The sequence below is a fragment of the Hippocampus bargibanti genome, linkage group LG05 (genome assembly GCF_051943395.1).
Source record: "Hippocampus bargibanti isolate YZ-2025 linkage group LG05, ASM5194339v1, whole genome shotgun sequence".
In the NCBI taxonomy this organism is placed as follows: domain Eukaryota; kingdom Metazoa; phylum Chordata; class Actinopteri; order Syngnathiformes; family Syngnathidae; genus Hippocampus; species Hippocampus bargibanti.
In genome coordinates, this window is record NC_142738.1 from 129,807 (window position 1) to 144,290 (window position 14,484).

The 14,484-nt window shown below is 52.1% G+C and overlaps 1 protein-coding gene across 1 annotated transcript; it reads left to right on the top strand.

The window, feature by feature from the left end:
• Positions 1 to 448: 448 nt before the first annotated feature.
• Positions 449 to 14,483, top strand: glg1a (golgi glycoprotein 1a). Its single transcript, XM_088996310.1, has 24 exons — positions 449 to 927; positions 2,634 to 2,663; positions 2,737 to 2,823; positions 2,897 to 3,112; positions 3,834 to 4,037; positions 4,109 to 4,367; positions 5,482 to 5,690; positions 6,783 to 6,904; positions 7,965 to 8,066; positions 8,145 to 8,298; positions 8,521 to 8,745; positions 9,802 to 9,864; positions 9,937 to 10,050; positions 10,146 to 10,234; positions 10,654 to 10,771; positions 11,639 to 11,731; positions 11,808 to 11,945; positions 12,033 to 12,156; positions 12,310 to 12,452; positions 12,550 to 12,651; positions 12,719 to 12,826; positions 12,912 to 13,032; positions 13,240 to 13,346; positions 13,719 to 14,483. The coding sequence occupies exons 1-24, from the start codon at positions 577 to 579 to the stop codon at positions 13,884 to 13,886; spliced, it is 3,447 nt and encodes a 1,148-aa protein (XP_088852436.1). The 5' UTR covers positions 449 to 576; the 3' UTR covers positions 13,887 to 14,483.
• The last annotated feature ends 1 nt before the right edge of the window (position 14,484 follows it).

The following is a 14,484-nucleotide window of genomic DNA, read 5'->3' on the forward strand; positions in this document are numbered from 1 at the left end:
TGAGTTGTTGTTGTTTTTTTTTTTTTTTTTTGTTCTTTTGACTTCAAGACGGCTCCGCGAGAGTCGCTGCCTTTCCTGCAGCTCATGTATTTCTTTTTTCTACTTTCATTACATTGCTGCTGGGAAATGTACATTTCTCCACTGTGAGACCAATAAAGGCAAATCCAATCCAAGAGGAAACCGGAACTACCACGTGGCCTACAGCATGAATTTATTTTGACCCCTCCCCTCCATCGGGATCGAAAACAGAACTACAATGTGGCCCGCGGCAAACAAAAAATGACCGACACCGCTGGTCACCGCTGAGATTTAAAACTCGGCGTTTCCGAGCTTCCGTCCTCCATAAAACGCATGCGCAAAGACGATTGAAATCGGGCGTCCTGCGATTGGACGAGCCGCCATCTGTACCCACGCGTGCTCATGAATTATTCATGAGCCGCCCACCGCGGAGGAGCTCGACTCGGTGGTGGTGGGGGGGTTTGCCTCGCGTCGTCAGTCTGAGGTTGGTCTCCCCTCACAACCGGCGTAGCGACTTTCCCGAGTGGCCCTGAACGCAGCGCCAGCAGCGGGCCGAAGATGGCGGATTGCGTACGTGTTCCTCACCTTCTGCTTTTCTTGTGCTTGTCGTCGCTTTTCCGCCTGTGTCGAGCGGACGGCAACGGCCCGGCCAAAGCGCGGCCCGTCGCCGCCAACTTCCAGAACCTGCCCGGCGCGGTCAACGCGGGAGCTGCCGTTGAGAAGAACCCGGGCGGCGTCGGTGGCGGCGGCGGCGGCGGCGGCGGCGGGGCCTCGGCGTCTCGGAAGCGCTCCGCCGCCTGGAAGTTGTCCGAGGAGGCGGCGTGTCGGGACGACCTGGTCCGCCTGTGCTCCAAGGAGACGTGGATCAACAACCTGGCGGTGCTCGAGTGTCTCCAGGACAAGAAGGAGGTTGGTTGGGGTGGTGGTTAGGGTGGGGGTGGGGGGTGGCTGGGCTGCCAGTTAAAGCTTAGCCGCTTCTGTTAGCCACCAGCCAGCCCACGTCCACAGTGGACGTCACGCGCAACCCCGATCGCGATGATGACGAATCGGACTCTTGCGGGCGTCACGTTGGATTCGGCCTCTGCGGTTCTGTTCGGCGTGATTCCTCTCCCACCCCCATCACATCCTTGCCTTTTTTGCGACCTCTTAAAAGTGCTCGTCGAACCTACCGCCTCTCTTGGGACTAGCTAGCAGCCGCTTCCGGGCAAGTTCAAGTCAAGACGGGAACCTCCAAGAAGCAGCGTACTTGATTTGCTTTGGCGGGCCGAATAAAATGATGTGGGAGGCCAGATTTGGCCCCAGGGCCCTGACTTTGACACCACTGCTATACGTAGACATGTATTTATGTATTTTTTTTCCGCCTAGGGGTGTCAGTCCTTTTTTTGCTGCCGGTTGTAGTTCCGGTTCCCCCCCGTTATGAATTTGGGGAAGCCATTAGAATGTCTCATCCCCATCCAGATGTTAACTAGAGAGCGTACGACAAACTAACGAATGACTAATTTTCAAATCAGAAGTCGCAAACAACTTTACATACGACCATTTGACAGTTTTGAAAGGCGCTTAGAAATGAAATGGCTTATTGTTATTTTGGTTGGGACTTTAGCTAGCATCCTGGCACTTGACACCTGGCACTTGTAAAATGATGCAGCGGGCCAGATTTGGCCCCTGGGCCGTGACTTGGACACCTGTGATCAAACGGATTGGCCGGCTAACTGAACAGAAAGAGAACTAGCTAGCTTGCTATCTCGCTTGATTGATCGGCAGGGACTTTCACAAGGTTAATTTGCTTTCGAGGGTTGATGCGGCGGACCAGATTTGGCCCCCGGGCCGTCACTTTGACACCGCGTTCGACGCGGAGTGTCCATCTCGGGTGGCGCATGAAGCCAAAAGCCAGCGGCGAGCCTTTAGCCGTTTTTGTCGCGCCCTCTGGCGTGTTGTGGTTTGGTGGACGTGGACTTTGTCGGGGAGGACGCCGGGCGTCCGCTCGCAAACGTTTCATCACGTGTGGGGGAAAATAGCCGAGCCGGAATGAGCCCGTTTGTTTCTTCTCCAAACTTTGCGCTATAACAAAGCTAGCGATGCATTTCCAAGCAGGCGTTAGCAACGACGCAAACGCGGTGGCCGTGACGCCGCCGCGGTTTTAAATGAACCAATGAGCAAACGTGTAACGCCACGCCACGCCGCCATTGTTGGAACAGGTTCCGCCAGCTGGCCCGTCGGCCGCGACTTTGAATCCTTTTGTTCAAGACGATGCCATTTCTTTGTTTTTGCCCCAAATTCTGATGATTTTATTTTGTCAGCCTGTCCCGTCCGTGATTTTGCCATGGAGGAAGTGTGTGATATTTTGTATGAAGGCAAATGTTTTCAACCACAATCAGTTCCAGAAACCGAGAGGTTCGAAAACCAAAACACCATTTCCCATTACAATCGATGTAAAAATTGTTAATCCGTTCCATCTGTGTTTTTTTTTAATTATTATCGTAATTGAACAATACAAACGCGTCGACTGACAATGGAACGCTGCACGAGGATAACGCGTCGGACACAAGGAAGTGTCGTACTAAGAAGCGGCGGGGGGTCAATTGGTGCATTCACGTGCACTCTTTGTCTTTCAGGACACGGACATCGCAGCCGAATGCAGCCATGTGAGTGCACACGTATGAATTTCATACGTGTGCACCGCTCTGTTTCTAAACCTTTTTTTCGTATGGGATGTAGCTGCTGTGGAACTACAAGCTCAACCTGACCACCGACCCCAAGTTCGAGTCGGTGGCCGTGGAGGTGTGCAGGTCCACCATCTCCGAGGTGAGTTGCCGACGTTAGCGCCAAAACGTCGCCCCGGGCGCGCACCCAAAAAAGTCTCGTCGGGTGTCCGCAGATTAAAGAATGTGCGGCGGAGGAACTGGGCAAAGGGTACCTGGTATCGTGCCTGGTGGACCACCGCGGCAACATCAGCGAATACCGGTGCAAGCAGTACATCACCAAGATGACCGGCGTCGTCTTCAGCGACTACCGCCTCATCTGCGGCTTCACCGACAGTTGCCGCGACGACATCAACGCCCTCCGCTGCGGCAGCATCAACTCGGGAGATAAGGTTTTTTGCCCCGAGGCAACAATTGGCGCTGTTCGGCGACGTCACAGACCGCCACCCGCGCCAACTAATACGGCCGGACGAGTGAGAGCGCTTGCGATTTTTTTTTTTCCGTTTACTCGTCCCCCATTGGAGACATTTCCAAGTGGCAAGGGTCAACTTGTTGAAGAACAAAATTTCGGAGCTGCTCTCCCCGTCTTGACGTCATAGTAACACAAAATCAAAATGGTCCAACTCGTGTTATTTTCCCGAGCTGTCTTTCTTTCGATGTTAAGAATAAAAACTTGAGTTAAGAGCAGCAAGCAAACGACGCCAAGTCCAACGGCATCTGCCAGACAATTTTGAATCACAATGACAAAACCGTTGATTGGTCTCACAATGGAGACGTTTCGAAGTGACAACGCAAAACTTAGCAAAGGAAGGAAGTTGGCAACCACATTTGGGAGTGGTTGCGCCGCCATCTTGAAGTCAGAATAACATCAAGACAAAATAATCCAACGCAAGGCATTTTCCCCACACGTGTGCCTTCTATGTTTTTTCGGTGATTTGTTTTTCGCCTTGACTTCAGAGCAAAAACTTGAGTTAAGAGCGCCGGCCAAACGACGCAAAGCCGAACGCCGTCTTGTTGCTGGCGGTTTTGATGCCGTCGAGAGCGGAATGTGAGGCCGGACGATTTTTCAAGCGGCGGGCGGGCGGGCGGGCGGCCCTTGTTTTTGGTGCGCAGGACGTCCACTCGCAGGGCGAGGTGATCGCGTGCCTGGAGAAAGGCCTGGTGCGCGAGGCCGAAGAGCGTCCGGGCGCTTACGCCATCCACGAGCGCTGCAAGAAGTCCATCATGCGGGTGGCCGAGCTCTCCTCGGAGGACTTCCACCTGGACCGCCATCTCTACTTTGCCTGCCGCGACGACCGCGAGCGCTTTTGCGAGCGCGTGAGTGGAGGTGCCCGCGGGGGGTCCGCCCACCTTCCTGCTTCGGGGGTCTTTCACGAACGTTTGCGCAGACGCCGGCGGGGGAAGGTCGCGTCTACAAGTGTCTCTTCGACCGCAAGTTTGAGGAGGCCATGTCGGAGAGGTGTCGCGAGGCGCTGACCACCCGCCAGAAGCTGATCGCGCAGGACTACAAAGTCAGCTACACGCTAGCCAAAGCCTGCAAGTCGGACCTGCGCAAGTACCGCTGCGGCGCCGACGCCGGCGTGCCGCGGGCCCGCGAGGCCCGCCTCTCCTACCTGCTGCTGTGCCTGGAATCGGCCCTGCATCGAGGTAAGTGATGGTCAGGATGGGATCGGGCATTTCTTGCATTGGCTGACGTTCCCCGACTTGCCCGCAACAACATACTTTACTTGACTTGCCTTGCCAACGCTCGTTTGTCACCTTCACAAGTTCCTCAGTTGCTTCACAGCCGTTGTTTGGATGGAAGGAAGGCTTCTTTTCTTCTCTTTTAGGTTGACCTAAGCAACGATGGCCAAAGCTCGCTCGTCAAACACCTAACTTGTATTGCTTTGTACTGAAAAACACATTCATTCAATAAAACATAGAGAATACTACATCTGTTAGAGAGAGAAAAACGCACATAATAAGACAAATACAGACAAATGACGTTTAACGTACTCACCGCAAAAATATTGCTTTGTACCGTTGTTTGGAACTTGAATGTAGGGGAGTATAATAATAATTATAATCATCATCATCATCATGCTTTTAATTTTAAGAACCTTTCAAAACTCTCAAGGTCACTTGACTGTCACAGGATGAAGTTTTCCCGTGGGTGAGCAGCGGCAGCCACACGCGCCAGCGTTCGCTCAACCCGGAAAAACTCAAATGAATAGAAAGCTAGCTAGCTAGCTAGCCAGGCAAACAGCTAATAGGTAGCCAGCTAGGCAGCTAGATAGCTAATAGCTATCTATTCGCTAGAAAGTGGTCCTGTGGTTGTGGAGTGGCCTTGAGACTTTTGAAGGGCGCTTAGAAATGACATTTGTTATTATTCGTATTATGATTATTATCGTTTGCTATCTATTAACTCTGGCTGGCTAGCTATGTATTTACTATCTAGCTGGCTGGTTATCTAGCTAGGTATCTGTTGGCTGTCGATTGGCTAGCTAGCTGGCTTTCTATCTGTTTGAGTTACTTCCGGGTTGAGTGAACGCTGGCGCGTGTGGCTGCCGCTGCTCACCCACAGAAAAAGCACGTCCTGTGACTGTAAAGTGACCTTGAAAGTTTTGAAAGGCGCTTGTAAATGAAATGGATTATGATGATGATGATGATTATTAATAGATAGCAAGTAGCTAGCTAGCTAGAAGTCCACCGGCGCCCGGTACGCTCGAGCACGTCTGTGATCGAGTGGGCCTGTGGCGAGCACGGTTTGTTTTGCGTCCAGGTCGTGTGGTGAGCGGCGAGTGCCAAGGCGAGATGATGGACTACCGGCGGATGCTGATGGAGGATTTCTCGCTGAGCCCCGAGATCGTCCTGCAGTGCCGCGCCGAGATCGAGGCCCACTGCTCGGGTCTCCACCGCAAAGGACGCACGCTGCATTGCCTCATGCGGGTCGCCCGCGGCGACGCCGTCGACCCCAACTGCCAACACGCGGTCAGTCCGGCCCACCCCAAACAAACAAACAAACACTCCCCAAAATGCTAACGCTCAAAATGACGCAGCATTTATTCGGGAATTGAAAAGTGTGACGCGGAGCACCATTACCACATTTTTTTCGGCTTTTGGTTTTTCTAGCTTTCTATCTACTTGAGTTACTTTGGGGTGGGTTGAGTGAACGCTAGCGCATGTGGCTACCGCTGCTCACCCACAGAAAAATGTATCCTGTGACTGTAAAGTGACCCTGAGAGTTTTGAAAGGTGCTTAGAAATTAAATGTATTATTATTATTATATAAAGATGTCTGCTATATTTGATGCGCAGGGATCGGTCGCGCCTGCCTGAGGGTAGTCGCTGGAAAAGGTGGTGGGCAGGGTGCGGAGGGTCTTGTCTTGATTCTTAATAATAATACATTTATCTATCTCTAGCTAGCTAGCTATGTAGCCGCTCTATCTATTTATCTCTGTCGAGCTATCTTGAATATTATTATTGTTATTATTATTATTATTGTTGTTGTTGTTGTGTAATGATGATCATTTTATGTTACTTCCGGGTTGAGTGAACGCTGGCATTTGTGGCTGCCGCTGCTCACCTGAAGAAAAAATATCCTGTGAATGTAAATCAAATCTATTATTATTATTATTAGTATATTTCATTGATAAGCGCCTTTCAAAACTCTCATGGTCACTTTCTATTTATTTTTCTGTGGTTGAGCAGCGGCAGCCACACGCGCCAGCGTTCAGTCAACCCGGAAGTAACTCAAAAAAGATAGAAGGCGAGCTAGCTAGCTACATAGCTAATAGAGAGCTAGTGAGATAGCCAGCCAGCCAGCCAGCTGTTGTTCCAGTGTTCTCGGGCGGTGCCAATATTTGTTGTTTTTTTTCCCTATCCGTCCATTGAAATTAGATTTTGTAGCAAAGCGCGATGGACGAACACGTGTGATGGATTCCACGAGTGCCGTGTGGAAATGTGGGCAGGCCATGATATCATTTATTTAGCGTGGAGCAAAATGGCTTCCACTGGCCTTTTTTTCTTTTCCGCCTCCCGTCACGAGCCGCTGCTGAATGTGCTTGTTTTTCCTCCATTGTAGCTGCAGACGCTGATCCAGGAAGCCGACCCCGGCGCCGACTACCGCATCGACCGGGCGCTCAACGAGGCCTGCGAGTCGGTCATCCAGACGGCCTGCAAGCACATCCGCAACGGCGACCCCATGTAACAACCGCACTTTACACATTCTTCGTCGACTTCTTTCACTCATTTGCTGCCTGCTATTCCCAAATTCGTTCTGTTTTTTTTTTTTTTTTGCGCGCGGGGGGCCGATAAAGCGCCGGTCAGACCTCTGGCAATGTTTTTCCCTTCCGCGATGCAGTGGCATTTCCCTTGTGTCCACATGAGCGCTTTATTCCACCCGCAGCAGATGTTAAAACAGGATACAGGTAACATCCGACTTACGACCAAGTTCCGTTCCGACTAAACCGTCGTAAGTCCAAATGGTTGTAAGTTGAAATACATTCCAAATGTTGAATAGAGACTCTGAGGCTATATGACTGGCAAACTCCCCCTGTCACGGTCGAATGCTGCGCGAGCGTGAGATGCTGGCTGGCTGGCTGGCTGGCTAGCCAAAATTGTCATCCACAATGCCAGCCTGCTAGCGCGTTGCGGTGCCAGGCGCGGAATTAACATTTTAAAACTCGGGTCTGGGGGTGGTGGTCGTAAGTCGAGCCGGTCGTAAGTCAGATGTTACCTGTATAAATCACTATGTATTGTATTTTGGACAGCCGCCCTCATTTCAAGCTCGTATAACTCCAGAACCATATCACTTAGGAATTAATTGTAAGGTCCTAAAAGTCCATATTGTTGCACGGTGGGGCGAGGGGTGGCGATAAAGTGCCGGTCAGACCTCTGGCAATGTTTTCCCCTTTGCCACCTGAAGTGCTTTGTTCCAGCTGCAGCTGTTGCTAAAGCGCTATCTCAACCAATGTGTATTTTGGGGAGCCAGATCACATTTTGTTTTCCGATGAAAGAAGAGCATCTGAGTAAGGTTTCTTCTGCTGAATGGAATGTTTGTGTAGTCCTCAATTTTTTGAGTGAGAGAATGACAAAAACCCTGGCACCGGAGTGGACACCTTTGTCCAAATTGTTAAAAATTGTTGTGGCCGTTTTGTGAGTGTGTTTTCATGTGGTTGCGGCTTGAAATGAGCGTATTTATTTCCCGGTGGATTCCACGCGGGCAATTTTCAACCTGCGCGTCTGCTTCCTTTGCGGCCTTCAGGATCTTGTCGTGTCTGATGGAGCACCTGTACACCGACAAGATGGTGGAGGACTGCGAGCGGCGGCTGCTGGAGCTGCAGTACTTTATCGCGCGAGACTGGAAGTAAGGCCGCCGCCCCTCGCTGACCACCCCCCGCCCCTTTCCCGCCCACTAAGCTCCGGGCAACCGCCGCGCGTCCAGGTTGGACCCCGTCCTGTACAGGAAGTGCCAGGGCGACGCCGCGCGCCTGTGCCACACGCACGGCTGGAACGAGACCGGCGAGACGATGCCGCCCGGCGCCATCTTCTCCTGCTTGTATCGACACGCCTACCGATCGGTGGATCAGGGGCGCAGGGTGAGTTGAGCCGCTCCGGCGGGGTCGGGGGGGTCGTCCCAAAATGGACGCGACTTGGCCTCCGTCGATTTGAGGTGGTTGAAAATAGTCGCGCCGGCCCAGCGTTTGGCGTCGATGTGCCTTGCGATCGATTTTTCAACAGTAGCAAATAGACAATGGTAAAAACGTGTAAACCAAACGTATAAAAGTATAACGGCCGTATAACGAGCGTTGGCGCCGTAGCTGTCGCGGGACTGCAAGGTGGAGGTGCAGAGGATCCTCCACCAGAGGGCGCTGGACGTGAAACTGGACCCCGAGCTGCAGCGCCGCTGCATGAGCGACTTGGGCAAATGGTGCAGCGACAAGACGCAGGCCGGACAGGAGCTGGAGTGCCTTCAGGACCACCTGGAGGACCTGCTGGCGGACTGCCGCAACGTGGTGGCTAACCTCACCGAGCTGGAGTCCGAGGTAGATGAGCATGGAATTTGCTACCTATTAGCTACCTGGCCGCCTAGCTAGCTATTAGTTATATAGAGCTAGCTGGCTATCTATGGGCTATTACCTTTCTCTTAGCTATCTATTTGCTACCTATTAGCTACCTGGCCGCCTAGCTAGCTATTAGTTATATAGAGCTAGCTGGCTATCTATGGGCTATTACCTTTCTCTTAGCTATCTATTTGCTACCTATTAGCTACCTGGCCGCCTAGCTAGCTATTAGTTATATAGAGCTAGCTGGCTATCTATGGGCTATTACCTTTCTCTTAGCTATCTATTTGCTACCTATTAGCTACCTGGCCGCCTAGCTAGCTATTAGTTATATAGAGCTAGCTGGCTATCTATGGGCTATTACCTTTCTCTTAGCTATCTATTTGCTACCTATTAGCTACCTGGCCGCCTAGCTAGCTATTAGTTATATAGAGCTAGCTGGCTATCTATGGGCTATTACCTTTCTCTTAGCCATCTATTAGCTACCTGGCCGCCTAGCTAGCTATTAGTTATATAGAGCTAGTTGGCTATCTATGGGCTATTACCTTTCTCTTAGCTATCTATTTGCTACCTATTAGCTACCTGGCCGCCTAGCTAGCTATTAGTTATATAGAGCTAGCTGGCTATCTATGGGCTATTACCTTTCTCTTAGCTATCTATTTGCTACCTATTAGCTACCTGGCCGCCTAGCTAGCTATTAGTTATATAGAGCTAGCTGGCTATCTATGGGCTATTACCTTTCTCTTAGCCATCTATTAGCTACCTGGCCGCCTAGCTAGCTATTAGTTATATAGAGCTAGTTGGCTATCTATGGGCTATTACCTTTCTCTTAGCTATCTATTTGCTACCTATTAGCTACCTGGCCGCCTAGCTAGCTATTAGTTATATAGAGCTAGCTGGCTATCTATTGGCTATTACCTTTCTCTTAGCCATCTATTTGCTACCTATTAGCTCACTGGCCGGCTAGCTAGCTATTAGTTATATAGCTCGTTGTCTCGATGGCTATCTATGAGTTAGTTGTCTATCTCTTGACTTCAGGACATTCAGATGGAGGCGCTGCTGATGCGAGCCTGCCAAGCCGTCATTCAGGCCCGCTGCCACGTGAGTCCGCTTCCTCCGAAGACGTCCGCCGGTTGATACCCTTGAGATCCTGAGCACTCCACCCCTTCTCAGGAGGTGGCCGACAACCAGATCGACTCCGGGGACCTGATGGAGTGTTTGGCGCAAAACAAACACCAAAAGGAGATGAATGACAAGTGCTCGGTGGGAGTCACCCACTTCCAGCTGGTGAGACGTCCTTCTCACCGACTGACCGAGCGAGCGTCCGTCCGTCCGTCCGCGTTTCGGGGGCGTTTTTGACTCTTTTTTTTTTCCGTTTGCAGATCCAAGTCAAAGACTTCCGCTTCTCCTACAAATTCAAGACGGCCTGCAAGGAGGATGTCCTCAAACTTTGCCCCAACATCAAAAAGAAGTAAGAGCCGCCCGCCCGACCCGCGGCGGACATGTTTTTTTGCCACACTTAGAACCACGTGGCTTTTCTCCGGGTATTGGGTTTTTTTGTCCGGATATTCCCCCCCAAAAAAAACACCCCCAAATTATAATCATAATAATCCATTTCATTTCTAAGCGTCTTTCAAAACTCTCACGGTCACTTTCCAGTCACAGGATCAGTTTTTCAGCGTTCACTCAACCCCGGAGTAACTCAAATAGATAGAAAGCTCACTAGCTAGCTAATAGATACTCAGCTAGATAGCTAGCGAGCCAGCTAATAAATAATAATAATAATCCATTTCATTTGTAAGCGGTCACTTTACAGTCACAAATAGCAAATAGCTATCTATCTAGCTAGCTAAGCGCGAGTGTGAACAAACGTGGGCGTTTTTTGTCCAGGGTGGACGTGGTGATGTGTCTGAGCACCACGGTGAGGAACGACACCCTGCAGGACGCCAAGGAGCAACGCGTGTCCGTCAAATGTCGCAAGCAGCTGCGCGTGGAGGAGGTGGAGATGGTACGTACGCTCGCCCGCCCGCCCGCTTGGCCCGCCGGGAACTCGTGTCGCCCGGAACTGGACATTTGTTTTTCTACTTTCATTCCTTTCATCACTTTGCTGCTGCGAAATGTCCATTTCTCCACCGCGAGACTAATAAAGGCCAATCCAAATCCTAATTACTTGCTATCTATTTGCTAGCTGGCTACCTAGCGAGCTATCTATTTGCTATCTAACTAGCTGGCTGGCTATCTATTTGCTATTTAACTAGCTAGCTAGCTATCTATTAGTTACCTATTCGCGAGCTGACTACTTTTTTATCTAGTTGAGTAACTTCTGGGTTGAGTGAACGCTGGCGCGTGTGGCTGCCACTGCTCATCCGCAGAAAAAAAATATCCTGTGACTGAGTTGAGAGTTTTGAAAGGGGCTTAGAAAATGATTAAACTTAGAAAACAATTTGTGAATTATGACAGTAAGCTAGCTATCTTTTGGTTACCTACTAGCTATCAGCGGTATAGCTGGCTAGCTATGTATCTAGCTAACTAGCCATTTATTAGTTATCTATTGGCTACCTACCTAGCTATCTCTTTGCTATCTGCTAGTTTTCTATTAGCTATCTATTAGCGCTCAAGCTGCCTGGCTATTCATCTAGCTAAGTTTCTATTAACTATCAGCTATCTATTAGCTAGCTAGCTAGCTTCCTATCTATTTGAGTTACTTCCGGATTGAGTGAACGCTAGCGCATGTGGCTGCCGCAGAAAAACTTAACCTGTGACTGTAAAGTGACCTTGAGAGTTTTGAAAGGCGCTTGAAAATGAAATATTATTCTTCTTATTTTAAATGTCTTGTTATTGTTATTATTGACGTTGTCACGTTTTCATCCCCCAGTCTGAAGACATCCGGCTGGAACCGGAACTGTACGAATCGTGCAAGCAGGACATCGGCCGCCTGTGTCAAAACGTGGCCTTTGGGAACGCGCAGGTCAGTTGGTTGGCACGCGCGTGACATGTGACGCGTGTGTGGACGCGTGACATGTGACGCGTGTGGACACGCGAAGGTGATGGAGTGTCTGAAGGAGAGCAAACGTCAGCTGACTCAGCGCTGCCGCCAGAAGATCTTCAAAGTGCAGGAAGTGGAGATGGTGGATCCCGAACTGGATTATCAGCTCATGAGGGTGTGCAAGCACATGATCAGGGTCGGTGGCAACACCCGCGTCTTTTATTGCCTTCCTCCCGCCGGCTGGCGTGCTGACTTTGCGCCGGTACGGCTCTTCCCCTCGTAGCGCTTTTGCACCGAGTCCGAAGGCAAGAACGTCCTTCAGTGCCTGAAGCAGAACAAGAACAGCGAGCTGATGGATCCCAAGTGCAAGCAGATGATCACCAAGCGGCAGATGGTGCAAAACACGGGTACGTGTTTGGGGATCTTTCATCCCCTCCGCGCATTTTGGTCCCCGAGCGCCCGCCATGTCATTGGCGCGTTAGCCAGCGAGCTGAATAGAAAGTTAGCGAGCTAGCAATGGCAAATAAAAAGTTTGTGTCGTCGTCGTGGCGGTGGGTCAGACTTCCGGCTGAACCCCGTCCTGAGGAAGGCGTGCAAAGCCGACATTCCCAAGTTCTGCCAGGCCATCTTGAAGTCGGCGCCGGCGGACGGCGAGCTGGAGGGTCAAGTCATCGCCTGCCTCAAGCTCAAATACGCCGAGCAGGTCAGAGCGCCGCTTTTTTTTTTTTTTCCCCCTTCCCTTCCCTCGCCTCCCCTCGCTTGCGGTGACGCCGCGGCGTTTGGTCTGGCGTGCTCGTCAGCGCCTGTCCGCCGACTGCGAGGACCAGATCCGCGTCATCCTTCAGGAGTCGGCGCTGGATTACCGCTTGGACCCTCAGCTGCAGCTCCATTGCACTCAGGAGGTCGGCGTGCCGCCGCCGTAGCGCCGCCGTAGCGCCGCGCTAAGCTAACGCCCGCTTGCCCGCGCAGATTTCCCGTCTGTGCCCCGAAGAGGCGGCGGCGCAGGAGCAGACGGGGCAAGTGGAGGAATGTCTGAAGCTCAACCTGCTCAAGGTCAAACAGGAAGCTTGCAAGAAGGTGACGACGGTTTTCTTGCCGCAAAAACCACTCGCGACCTTTCATGTTCCTCCACCGGCAACTGGAATTCTCTTTGACCTTTCAGGAGGTGCTGAACATGCTGAAGGAGAGCAAGGCGGACATTTTTGTGGACCCCGTTTTGCACACGGCCTGCGCGCTGGACATCAAACACCACTGCGCCGCCATCCCGCCCGGCAAAGGCCGCCGTGAGTAGCCGCCCACGCGACACTCCGCTGCACGTCGGGAACGCTCCAAAACAAAAGGACTCAAAAGTCGGACAAAACCACTTGGACAACAAAATGGAACATAAAACTTGGACCAAAAAGTGGACAAAAAACGTTGACAAAACAAGTTGGACCAAAAATTGAACAATGTTGTGATTTTTGCTGGCGCTTTATGTTGCCTGCGCGCAGAGATGTCGTGCCTGATGGACGCGCTGCAGGACAAACGCGTGCGTCTCCAGCCCGAGTGCAAGAAAAGACTTCAGGACCGCATGGACATGTGGACTTACGCCGCCAAGGTAGCTTTTAGCGACGCCGCCAAGCTAGCTTTTAGCGACACCGCCAAGGTAGCTCTTGGCAACGCCACCAAGCTAGCTTTTAGCAATGGCGACAATGTAGCTTTTAGCGATGCCGCCAAGTTAGCTTTTAGTGACGCCGCCAAGGTAGATTATCTGGCCTTTAGGTCGCAGGGTGCACTTGCCATCTCCGACCAGCAGAGTTCAGTGTTTCTCAGCTGAGACGTAAAAATGAGCCCCGGTGGTCGGCTGCTCATGTTGCAATCAAAACAGGAGACGGCGGGCGAGCGGGCGGGCGGGCGGGCGGGCGGGCGGGCGGGCGGCCCTCGGCACCGAGTCCCTGGACGGCTCCGACTGAAGTAGCGTTTTTTGCAGGTGGCGCCGGCCGAGGGTTTCTCGGACTTGGCCTCGCAGGTGCTGATGTCGCCGTCCAAGAACTACATCCTGAGCGTGACGGGCGGCGGCGTGGCGCTGCTCTTCCTCATGGGCCTGCTGTGCGGGAGGTTCACCAAACGCGTCACCCGGGAACTGAAGGACAGGTAGACCCCGCCCGCAGGAGGAACCCCGCCCCTCAAAGACCCTCCCGGAACGCAGAGCGCTCTCTTGCCGGACGGACGAACGCGTACAAAGAGGATCGACCCGTGTCACGTGACCTGCCGTGACTCCGCCCCATTTCACAAGCCGCGGGACCGCCGGGGACCGGCCCCGCCCCTCTTTTTCACTTTTGTTTTGCTTGAAGGCACAAAGTCCTCAAACGGACTTCCCGGAGCGCCGCTTTAGCCCCTGGTTGCGCCTTTTGCGTCCGCGGCGTAATTTTGCCGCCTGCCTTGCAAGGCCAACGTGTGACGCGGATGCTAGTTTGTGACGCGAGCGCGTGAAAGTGGCTCGACGCGAGACGGACAGCCGACTGGCGGGAACCCGACCGACGACGTCGCCGCGGCCGCGATCGTCTCGACTTTGGGAGCGCGCGGAGGTCGTCCACCGGACACTCAAGTGCGTTTGGCGCCAGATGGACTTTGCGGCTTTCCTTTTGCCGTTCTTGCCGCGGCGGGCGAGGGCGCCGTCTTGATGTGGGCGGGGAAAAAATGCTTTGTTTTGAACGTGAGCGCTTTGTACATAATAAACTCTCCATATTTCTAAT